Genomic DNA, 12,702 nt, shown 5'->3' with positions numbered 1-12,702 from the left:
CAACTAATTAATGGTGAATATGTTCCTCATGCAATAATTCTGAGGTTATTGAGGTAAGACTCTTAGTTAATGGCTTACTGGTTGTATAATAAGGCCATGCAGAATAAGGCATTAATAAGTACTTAATAATGACTAATTAAGAGCCAATATGTTACTAATTTGCATGTTAATAAGCAACTAATTAATGGTGAATATGTTCCTCATGCAATAATTCTGAGGTTATTGAGGTAAGACTCTTAGTTAATGGCTTACTGGTTGTATAATAAGGCCATGCAGAATAAGGCATTAATAAGTACTTAATAATGACTAATTAAGAGCCAATATGTTAAGAATTTGCATGTTAATAAGCAACTAATTAATGGTGAATATGTGTTCCCAAAAACATTGTACAGGGAAAGTTTTGAATAATTCTAAATTAACCAAATATTTAGAAATTCTGGCAGCAGGACTAAGTTTCCCAACCATTTGTGAGAATATTCACCTTCGTTTCAAATGCTGACAGACATGCAAACCGTACAGGTTTAATATTTCTGATAATGTTTCCAAAAGGGGCGTCTCTAGACCTAATACTGTACTGGGGCACAAAGAATTCATGAGAGCGTGCAAAGTGTGCAAGACAAAAAACATTCAAAACTTGTTTATCATAAAAAAACATAAATAGTTCTTTAAAATATTCAATCATATCAGACTATGTCGTCTAGATCTTTGATTAACCACCTGAAATGTACTGCGGTAATGCATTTGTTTCTCAGTGTCATCTCTCTCTGAGGCCCATCAACTTCCTACCAATATGTACATAGTTCAAAGTCTCCTATCTGCATTTTTTTTATGCTCTTCAGTTTTCACATGGGATTATAAGAACTGTTTACAAAGTTATCCCACCCTTCCTTGTGACAACAAAGTCACCTGACCAAAAAGCATTCTGTAAGAAACTGACAGGTTTTTGTTTTCCCCAAAAATACGTTTTTTCCTTATATGGGAGGTTTTGTAGTTCTGCCATCGACATTCAAAATCAAAATCAGTAGAAGCATTTAAGTCCCATCTTAAAACTCATTTGTATACACTAGCCTTTAAAATAGACCCCCCTTTTAGACCAGTTGATCTGCCGTCTCTTTTCTGCTCTGCCCCCCTCTCCTGAGTAGAGAGGTTATTAGGTTACCATAGATCAGGGGTCACCAACGCGGTGCCCGCGGGCACCAGGTAGCCCGTAAGGACCAGATGAGTAGCCCGCTGGCCTGTTCTAAAAATAGCTCAAATAGCAGCACTTACCAGTGAGCTGCCTCTATTTTTTAAATTTTATTTATTTACTAGCAAGCTGGTCTCGCTTTGCCCGACATTTTTCATTCTAAGAGAGACAAAACTCAAATAGAATTTGAAAATCCAAGAAAATATTTTAAAGACTTGGTCTTCACTTGTTTAAATAAATTCATAAATGTTTTTACTTTGCTTCTTATAACTTTCAGAAAGACAATTTTAGAGAAAAAATACAACCTTAAAAATAATTTTAGGATTTTTAAACACATATACCTTTTTACCTTTTAAATTCCTTCCTCTTCTTTCCTGACAATGTAAATCAATGTTCAAGTATTTTTTTTTTTTTATTGTAAAGAATAATAAATACATTTTAATTTAATTCTTCATTTTAGTTTCTGTTTTTTCGACGAAAAATATTTGTGAAATATTTCTTCAAACTTATTATGATTAAAATTCAAAAAAATTATTCTGGCAAATCTAGAAAATCTGTAGAATCAAATTTAAATCTTATTTCAAAGTCTTTTGAATTTCTTTTGAAATTTTTGTTCTGGAAAATCTAGAAGAAATAATGATTTGTCTTTGTTAGAAATATAGCTTTGTCCAATTTGTTATATATTCTAACAAAGTGTAGATTGGATTTTAACCTATTTAAAACATGTCATCAAAATTCTAAAATGAATCTTAATCAGGAAAAATTACTAATGATGTGAAGTGAAGTGAAGTGAATTACATTTATATAGCGCTTTTTCTCAAGTGACTCAAAGCGCTTTACATAGTGAAACCCAATATCTAAGTTACATTCAAACCAGTGTGGGTGGCACTGGGAGCAGGTGGGTAAAGTGTCTTGCCCAAGGACACAACGGCAGTGACTAGGATGGCGGAAGCGGGGATCGAACCTGCAACCCTCAAGTTGCTGGCACGGCTGCTCTACCAACCGAGCTATACCGCCCCATTTATGTTCCATAAATTCTTTTTTTAATTTTCTCAAAAAGATTCGAATTAGCTAGTTTTTCTCCTCTTTTTTTCGGTTGAATTTTGAATTTTAAAGAGTCGAAATTGAAGATACATTTTTTCGTGTTTTCTCCTCTTTTAAACCGTTCAATTATGTGTAAATATCTTTAATTATTAATAATAACAGAGTTAAAGGTAAATTGAGCAAATTGGCTATTTCTGGCAATTTATTTAAGTGTGTATCAAAATGGTAGCCCTTCGCATTAATCAGTACCCAAGAAGTAGCTCTTGGTTTCAAAAAGGTTGGTGACCCCTGCCATAGATTATGCCACGGTAACCCATTCCATGAAGCTCTCTGCGTACTGTACGTGGGCTAATTGGAAGGTCACATGAAGTTTGGAGCTCTGTAGCAACTGACTGTGCAGAAAGTCTTTGCACTTTGCGCTTCAGCATCCGCTGACCCCTCTGTCAGTTTACGTGGCCTACCACTTGGTGGCTGAGTTGCTGTTGTTCCCAAACTCTTCCATTTTCTTACAATAAAGCCGACAGTGGACTTTGGACTATTTAGGAGCGAGGACATTTCACGACTGGATTTGTTGCACAGGTGGCATCCTATGACAGTTCCACGCTGGAAATCACTGAGAGCGGCCCATTCTTACACAAATGTTTGTATACACAAATGTTTGTAGAAACAGTCTCCATGCCTAAGTGCTTGATTTTATACACCTGTGGTCGGGCCAAGTGATTAGGACACCTGATCTCATCATTTGGATGGGTGGCCAAATACTTTTGGCAATATAGCGTATGTTGCCTAGCTAGCGAGGACTTCACTTACCTCTCTCGTTCCTCGCTGCTTTATCCCTGCTGTGGGCGAAGAACTTTCAGATATCCATCTAGGAGTTACAGTTGGAGTCAAATCAAAATCAAAATATTATAATTAACAAGTTGTCGGCTAATGTTACTTACCTCACGCAGTGATTCTCCTCGCCTCTCTCTCTCTCGCTCGAGAGTGAAAGTATTATCAGCTGAAGGCGCTACACGTAAATAAATTACTATTTTAATTAGCCATATGTGCATTGTTTGTGTGGAGTGAATACAGTAGCAATCAATTACCATACCAAGTAGTACGTGCACTGTAGTCTATGCTATGTAGACTTAAAACTCTTTTGTTTTATTGGTGAAATTTTTACTGGGGCACTGCAGATCAATACTGGTGAAATCTGTCCGGCGACGCGGCTGGTTTCCAAATATTTACACATTTTGGTGGAAAGACCAGATTTTACATTTTTTTATAATAATAATAATTAGGGATGTCCGATAATGGCTTTTTGCCGATATCCGATATTGTCCAACTCTTTAATTACGATACCGATATCAACCGATACCGATATCAACCGATGTATGCAGTCGTGAAATTAACACGTTATTATGCCTAATTTGGACAACCAGGTATGGTGAAGATAAGGTACTTTTTTAAAAAATTAGTAAAATAAGATAAATAAATTAAAAACATTTTCTTGAATAAAAAAAGAAAGTAAAACAATATAAAAACAGTTACATAGAAACTAGTAATGAATGAAAATTTGTAAAATTAACTGTTAAAGGTTAGTACTATTAGTGGACCAGCAGCACGCACAATCATGTGTGCTTACGGACTGTATCCCTTGCAGACTGTATTGATATATATTGATATATAATGTAGGAACCAGAATATTAATAACAGAAAGAAACAACCCTTTTGTGTGAATGAGTGTAAATGGGGGAGGGAGGTTTTTTTGGGTTGGTGCACTAATTGTAAGTGTATCTTGTGTTTTTTATGTTGATTTAATGAAAAACAAAAAAAACAAAAAAACAAAAAAACAAAAAAACCGATACCGATAATAAAAAAAACAATACCGATAATTTCCGATATTACATTTTAACGCATATATCGGCAGGCCGATATTATCGGACATCCCTAATAATAATAATAGTTTTTATTTGTAAAAAGCACTTTACATTGAGTAAACAACCTCAAAGTGCTACTGTGTATTAAAAAAAATAAAAATAAAAAGATAATAAAAAATAAATAAAAATAAAAACTAGAACAGCCAAATAGCTAAAACTAGTATGCATATATCTAAAACAAAAAAGCTTTTTTAAAAAGAAGGGTTTTTAATCATTTTTTAAAAGCACCCACAGTCTGTGGTGCCCTCAGGTGGTCAGGGAGAGCGTTCCATAGACTGGGAGCGGCGGAGCAGAAAGCCCGGTCTCCCATTGTTCGTAGCTTTGTCCTCTGAGGTTGGAGGAGGTTAGCCTGTCCGGAGCGGAGGTGTCGCGTGGAGCATTAGTTCTCAACCTTTTTTCAGTGATGTACCCCCCTGTGAACATTTTTTTAATTCAAGTACCCCCTAATCAGAGCTAAGCATTTTTGGTTGAAAAAAAGAGATAAAGAAGTAAAATACAGCACTATGTCATCAGATTCTGATTTATTAAATTGTATAAAAGTGCAAAATATTGCTCATTTGTAGTGGTTTTTCTTAAACTATTTGGAAAAAAACATAAAAATAACTAAAAACTTGTTGAAAAATAAACAAGTAATTCAATTATAAATAAAGATTTCTACACAGGGAAGTAATCATCAACTTAAAGTGTTCCTTTGGGGATTGTAATAGAGATCCATCTGGATTCATGAACTTAATTCTAAACATTTCTTCACAAAAAAATAAATCTTTAACATCAATATTTATGGAACGTGTCCCAAAAAAAATCTAGCTGTCAACATTGAATATTGCATTGTCGCATTTCTTTTCACAGTTCTTTTTGACAGACATTTTAGTGAGGGTCAAACCATCATGGCATGGGGGAAACGCTGGGTTTATGGTAATGAATGGAATAGCCTACTTGATTTGATGTTCAGTTTATGAACTTACATCCATAGTTTGTTGAAGTATTATTCAATAAATATATTTATAAAAGGATTTTTGAATTGTTGCTATTTTTATAATATTTAAAAAAAATCTCACATGCCCCTTGGCATACCTTCAAGTACCCCCAGGGGTACGCGTACCCCCATTTGAGAACCACTGGTGTGGAGGATTTGGGGGTGAGTACCGTATTTTTCGGACTATAAGTCGCTTTTTTTTTTTCATAGTTTGGCCGGGGGTGCGACTTACACTCAGGAGCAACTTATGTGTGAAATTATTAACACATTACCGTCAAATATCAAATAATATTATTTAGCTCATTCACGTAAGAGACTAGACGTATAAGATTTCATGGGATTTAGCGATTAGGAGTGACAGATTGTTTGGTAAACGTATAGCATGTTCTATATGTTATAGTTATTTGAATGACTCTTACCATATGTTACGTTAACATACCAGGCACGTTCTCAGTTGGTTATTTATGCCTCATATAACGTACACTTATTCAGCCTGTTGTTCGCTATTCTTTATTTATTTTAAATTGCCTTTCAAATGTTTATTCTTGGTGTTGGCTTTTATCAAATAAATTTCCCCAAAAAATGCGACTTATACTCCAGTGCAGGGGTCACCAACGTGGTGCCCGCGGGCACCAGGTAGCCCGTAAGGACCAGATGAGTAGCCCGCTGGCCTGTTCTAAAAATAGCTCAAATAGCATCACTTACCAGTGAGCTGCCTCTATTTTTTAAATTGTATTTATTTACTAGCAAGCTGGTCTCGCTTTGCCCGACATTTTTAATTCTAAGAGAGACAAAACTCAAATAGAATTTGAAAATCCAAGAAAATATTTAAAAGACTTGGTCTTCACTTGTTTCAATGAATTCATTATTTTTTTTACTTTGCTTCTTATAACTTTCAGAAAGACAATTTTAGAGAAAAAATACAACCTTAAAAATGATTTTAGGATTTTTAAACACATATACCTTTATACCTTTTAAATTCCTTCCTCTTCTTTCCTGACAATTTAAATCAATGTTCAAGTAAAAAAAAAATTTATTATTTTAAAGAATAACAAATACATTTTAATTTAATTCTTAATTTTAGCTTCTGTTTTTTCGACGAAGAATATTTGTGAAATATTTCTTCAAACTTATTATGATTAAAATTAAAAAAATAATAATTCTGGCGAATCTAGAAAATCTGTAGAATCAAATTTAAATCTTATTTCAAAGTCTTTCTAATTTCTTTTAAAATATTTGTTCAGGAAAATCTAGAAGAAATAATGATTTATCTTTGTTAGAAATATAGCTTGGTCCAATTTGTTATATATTCTAACAAAGTGTAGATTGGATTTTAACCTATTTAAAACATGTAATCAAATTCTAAAATTAATCTTAATCAGGAAAAATGACTAATGATGTTCCATAAATTATTTTTTTTATTTTTTCAAAAAGATTTAAATTAGCTAGTTTTTGTGTCCTTTTTTTCGGTTGAATTTTGAATTTTAAAGAGTCGAAATTGAAGATAAACTATGTTTCGAAATGTAATTGTCATTTTTTTTCGTGTTTTCTCCTCTTTTAAACTGTTCAATTAAGTGTAAATATAATTAATTATTAATAATAACAGAGTTAAAGGTAATTGAGCAAATTGGCTATTTCTGGCAATTTATTTAAGTGTGTATCAAACTGGTAGCCCTTCGCATTAATCAGTACCCAAGAAGTAGCTCTTGGTTTCAAAAAGGTTGGTGACCCCTGCTCCAGTGCGACTTGTGTTTTTTTCCTTCATTATGCATTTTCGGCCGGAGCGACTTATACTCCGGAGCGACTTATACTCCGAAAAATACGGTAGTTCTTTGAGGTAGAGGGGGGAATTTCCATGGAGGCACTGGTGGGTTAGTAGGGAGACTTTGAATTCAATTCTGGATTTTTATGTGACAACCATACAGAAAAATAAATACATCTGACAAATATTTAGCAGGGTCAGACTCCTGTGAGAATAAATGGAAAAACGTGTAGCTGTGTGCATTCGCATTTTAATAGGACAAAAGCAAGAAAAACACAGAATACAGTAGCAGAGTCATCAGTTCTCAGGGCTAACTCCTTCCTAGACAAAAGGGTCTGAAGAAAACTGCAGGCACTGCCTAATACAAAAAAAAAAGTCTAAGTATTTTATTAGCTAAAAGAAAGCAGCTCCATAAGGCAACAGCAATGTAGGCCTCGCTTCTCTATGACAAACAGAGCAGGTTGTAAAGGTTGAATGATCCTCTGACTTTTGATATAAAATACTGGCATCCATAGAAAAAACAAGAGTCCAACATGTTTCTTTACATTAAGATTGTGTCAAAACGTTTGAAGCCTGCACTGCAGGGCAATGCTATCCGAGTCCCTGCATGGAAGAATCCTTTGTCACGTTCCGCTACGCACATTATGAGAGTTCACTGCTAAAGTTGTGCCAAGCTAAATGAAAGCAAGCACCCACACTCAGCAGTGGCATTTTACTTACATCATTTTCCAATGAAGACTTATTTACACGAGGCTAAAAGAGATTTGAGGCTGTCCAAAATAAAAAATATATTTTGGTAGATTGCTCAAGAAGAAGAAAGGGGGAAACCTGTGCAATATTGATCTGCCTTTACAGAGAAACGGCAGTGGCAACAATCCCTGCAATAGACATTTTCATTCCTCAAAGAACTCAGCAAAATTCACTTTTTTTTAAAAAAAAAACGAAAGTGGAAGCAATTTGTAAAATCCTGGGGTGGAAAAAGTCATTTGCAGTTAACTTAAAAACAGTAAGAGCCCTGGATCTCAGCCAGTCTTGGCTAACACAGGGGGTGTAAAACCCGTGTGGCTCAAAATCCTCCCCTCAAAGAAGTCCCATTTACATCTCCAATAGAAGTCAACCTTCCCGTTCAGAGCCACATCCTAGTAAGACTTAGTCCAGCCAAAAAGGGGAGGTGGTGATAACGCAGCCCTGCAGGGCATCTTAATGCCCCCCCAAAAAGGCTGACTGTTGACATATCTCCGTTTCTGTCCCCCCCTTATTAGTGTGTGGGGTATCCTGCGGCTCCCATACCGGGCTGGTTGGCCAACATACTCCCATTCAATCCCTGTGCGGCCTCCATAACCCCACCGTTACTGATGGCGCTCATGCCAGTCCACCCAGCATTGGCCGGTAAGTGACTGCGGAAAAGGAGGGTAAAGAGAGAGAGAGAGAGACAAGACAAGAGAAGACAAAATGCCGGCAGGTTAGAAGAGATGAGGCGAAGGGGGGGGGGGGCGCCAAAGACACTTAAGAGTTACTAGAGTCTGGACAAGCTTGAATGGAGGACAGAAAAGCAAACAAGGACTAGAGGCAGAAACAAATAGAAAGAAGGAAAACAAAATGGGGGTGATTAAAAACATAAAATAAGAAAATGGTTGTTTGAACTCCCTCTCCAAACTACCAACAAGCATCAGACGTTACAAAATGATCCACTTTAACTAGAGATGCTTTAAAATGTAACATCGGAAATTATCGGTATCAAAATTATCGGTATCGGTTTCAAAAAGTAAAATGTAAGACTTTTTAAAACGCCGCTGTGTACACGGACGTAGGGAGAAGTACAGAGCGCCAATAAACCTTAAAGGCACTTTTAATATCTACGGCTTTTCACACACACAAGTGAATGCAATCCATACTTAGTCAACAGCCATTCAGGTCACACTGAGGGTGAACGTATAAACAACTTCAACACTGTTACGAATACGCGCCACACTGTGAACCCACACCAAACAAGAATGACAAACACATTTCGGGAGAACATCCGCACCGTAACACAACATAAACGCAACAGAACAAATACCCGGAACCCCTTGCAGCACTAACTCTTCCGGGACGCTACAATATACCGTATTTTTCGGACTATAAGTCGCAGTTTTTTTCATAGTTTGGCCGGGCCGGGGGTGCGACTTATACTCAGGAGCGACTTACACTACCGTTCAAAAGTTTGGGGTCACATTGAAATGTCCTTATTTTTGAAGGAAAAGCACTGTACTTTTCAATGAAGATAACTTTAAACTAGTCTTAACTTTAAAGAAATACACTCTATACATTGCTAATGTGGTAAATGACTATTCTAGCTGCAAATGTCTGGTTTTTGGTGCAATATCTACTTTCAATGAAGATAACTTTAAACTAGTCTTAACTTTAAAGAAATACACTCTATACATTGCTAATGTGGTAAATGACTATTCTAGCTGCAAATGTCTGGTTTTTGGTGCAATATCTACATAGGTGTATAGAGGCCCATTTCCAGCAACTATCACTCCAGTGTTCTAATGGTACAATGTGTTTGCTCATTGGCTCAGAAGGCTAATTGATGATTAGAAAACCCTTGTGCAATCATGTTCACACATCTGAAAACAGTTTAGCTCGTTACAGAAGCTACAAAACTGACCTTCCTTTGAGCAGATTGAGTTTCTGGAGCATCACATTTGTGGGGTCAATTAAACGCTCAAAATGGCCAGAAAAAGAGAACTTTCATTTGAAACTTGACAGTCTATTCTTGTTCTTATAAATGAAGGCTATTCCACAAAATTGTTTGGTTGACCCCAAACTTTTGAACGGTAGTATGTGTGAAATTATTAACACATTACCGTAAAATATCAAATAATATTATTTAGCTCATTCACGTAAGAGACTAGACGTATAAGATTTCATGGGATTTAGCGATTAGGAGTGACAGATTGTTTGGTAAACGTATAGCATGTTCTATATGTTATAGTTATTTGAATGACTCTTACCATAATATGTTACGTTAACATACCAGGCACGTTCTCAGTTGGTTATTTATGTCTCATATAACGTACACTTATTCAGCCTGTTGTTCACTATTGTTTATTTATTTTAAATTGCCTTACAAATGTCTATTCTTGGTGTTGGCTTTTATCAAATAAATTTCCCCAAAAAATGCGATTTATACTCCAGTGCGACTTATATATGTTTTTTTCCTTCTTTATTATGCATTTTCGGCCGGTGCGACTTATACTCCGGAAAATACGGCACACCCCCCGCTACCCCCACCCACCTCAACCTCCACATGCTCTCTCAGGGAGAGCATGTCCCAAATTCCAAGCTGCTGTTTTGAGGCATGTTTAAAAAAAATAATGCACTTTGTGACTTCAATAATAAATATGGCAGTGCCATGTTGGCATTTTTTTTCCCATAACTTGAGTTGATTTATTTTGGAAAACCTTGTTACATTGTTTAATGCATCCAGCGGGGCATCACCAAAAAAATTAGACATAATAACGTGCTAATTCCACAACTGTATATATCGGTATCGGTTGATATCGGAATCGGTAATCAAGAGTTGGACAATATCGGAATATCGGCAAAAAAGCCATTATCGGACATCTCCAGTAGTAACCCGTATGTCACTCAAAAGATTATAACCATTGGAACATATTCTATAGGTTGAAAATATCCAATTTTAATGATATTGTATTATGCCAAGGTAGCCCAATTAACTGCCTTATTTTAATGCAAGACCTGTGTCACGTGACTTCAAACTTGACCTCATTGGCTGGCTCTGAGACAGGATCGATTGCGTTGGACAATATCGGAATATCGGCAAAAAAGCCATTATCGGACATCTCTAACTTTAACCAACGACTACACAAATCAAGCTCACAATTTTGTATGGATGCTCAACAACTTGGACCGTGTACAACAAACGGTTGGTTTATTGGTGGGGCTGCACAAAACGTCACTGTACATTGGCAAGAATATGAATACATTTTTTTTTAAACATCTTTCTGACACTCCTGTACAAATTTAAACTTCCAGGTGATTTTTATTATTGATAGAAGAAAGTCAGAGCAAATCAATTGGGGGTAAAACAATGACATGAGTCACAGAAAAAAAAAAGACCACATGAAGTTTATAGGGAACACTTAATCGTCACAATTGAAAAGCAGGGATATTTGTCTGTGCTGCACCAGCTGTTTGTGTAAACCCAATTGTGCTGTATATTGCTGTTGCAACTGAAAATGGCAAATTGTCTATTGTGGTGACAGGACGATCGACAAAAAAATATTTTTCACATGATAGGAACGTAGCATCACTTGTTTCGGATTGTTATGCTTTGGTTTTGCAGTGTCCCTGGTAGTATGAGGTAGCACCAGGTTGGCAAGAAGACACAATAGTAGATGTTAGTGTTTTTTTGTTGTATTTTATCTTCTATCTATACATATTAGTGAGCAATATGTAGTAGTTATTACTATTTTTTTCCTTTTACATTCCACTTTACTTCTGTCACTGTATGTAAAAACCTGCACTGCAACAACGTAATTTCCTCATTGTGGGATAAATAAAAGTCTATCCTAGCCATAGTTTCTTGATCACGTTAATCAAACCTGACTCCAACAAATCCTCTCCAGGACATTATACAGGATGTTCTTTACTGTAAGTCAGTGGTTCTTAACCTGGGTTCGGTGAGTCAGCCTTAGGGGTTCGGGCGGAGGTCAAAACACACCCGACTCATCGTGTAAATACAAACGTCTCCCTATCGGCGTATTACGGATACGGCAACAGCTGACTGATTTGCAGGTGTGTAATTTGTTGTGAGTTTATGCACTGTGTTGGTTTTGTTGTTTGAACAAGGTGATGTTCATGCACGGTTCATTCACATAAAAAAAACATGGTAACACTTTAGTATGGGGAACATATTCACCATTAATTAGTTGCTTATAAACATGCAAATCAGTAACATATTGGCTCTTAACTAGTCATTATTAAGTACTTATTAATGCCTTATTCGGCATGGCCGTATTATAACCCTAACCCTCTAACCCAGACCCTAACCCTAACCAAATGACTCTAAATTAAGTCTTTATTACTAAGAATATGTTCCCCTAGTGTCCAAATAACTCTAAATTAAGTCTTCGTTACTTAGAATATGTTCCCCTAGTGTCCAAATAACTCTAAATTAAGTCTTTATTACTTAGAATATGTTCCCCTGGTGTCCAAATAACTCTAAATTAAGTCTTTGTTACTTAGAATATGTTCCCCTAGTGTCCAAATAACTCTAAATTAAGTCTTTGTTACTTAGAATATGTTCCCCATACTAAAGTGTTACCAAAAACATATAACTTTGTCTTGAATTTGAAAAAAAAAACATTTTATTTTTCACTAAAGAAGGGTTCGGTGAATGCGCATATGAAACTGGTGGGGTTCGGTACCTCCAACAAGGTTAAGAACCACTGCTGTAAGTCTAGACAAAAAGGAAACGTGGAGTTTTGCAACAAATTGACGTGATTTTGCAAAGCGCATCAACCTTAACATTGCAAATGTTGGTCGTTAACACTAAAAATGTCTAACTTTTCGTATGATTCAAAGAGTAAAGCGTCTCGGTTATTGCACGGTCAAACATTACATAGAACAAACTAGTCCGTTTGCCAGTGTATCATTCCGCAAAATCGAGTGCCCAAACAAAGAAACCCACGCATTGATGACTAAATCTCTGTACTTTTGTTTTTATTGTATACCGACCGCAAAACAAGCCACTATGGGGCCGAAGAAAGTTGAGAGTGCCAGCACTTTGATAAGGTGAGAA

The 12,702-nt window shown here is 36.1% G+C and overlaps 1 protein-coding gene across 1 annotated transcript in view; it reads right to left on the bottom strand.

Moving 5' to 3' along the window:
• Positions 1 to 7,124: 7,124 nt before the first annotated feature.
• Positions 7,125 to 12,702, bottom strand: part of LOC133652620 (cytotoxic granule associated RNA binding protein TIA1-like) — a 30,503-nt gene continuing 24,925 nt past the window's right edge. The window contains exon 12 of the mRNA XM_062051579.1: positions 7,125 to 8,287. Within this exon, the coding sequence (XP_061907563.1) occupies positions 8,149 to 8,287 (139 nt within the window). The 3' untranslated portion in view covers positions 7,125 to 8,148. The remainder of the gene's footprint in view (positions 8,288 to 12,702) is intronic.

This window comes from Entelurus aequoreus, linkage group LG06, assembly GCF_033978785.1.
Source record: "Entelurus aequoreus isolate RoL-2023_Sb linkage group LG06, RoL_Eaeq_v1.1, whole genome shotgun sequence".
NCBI lineage: Eukaryota > Metazoa > Chordata > Actinopteri > Syngnathiformes > Syngnathidae > Entelurus > Entelurus aequoreus.
The sequence above is the reverse complement of the archived record's forward strand: the minus strand, read 5'-3'. Positions and strand labels throughout refer to the sequence as shown.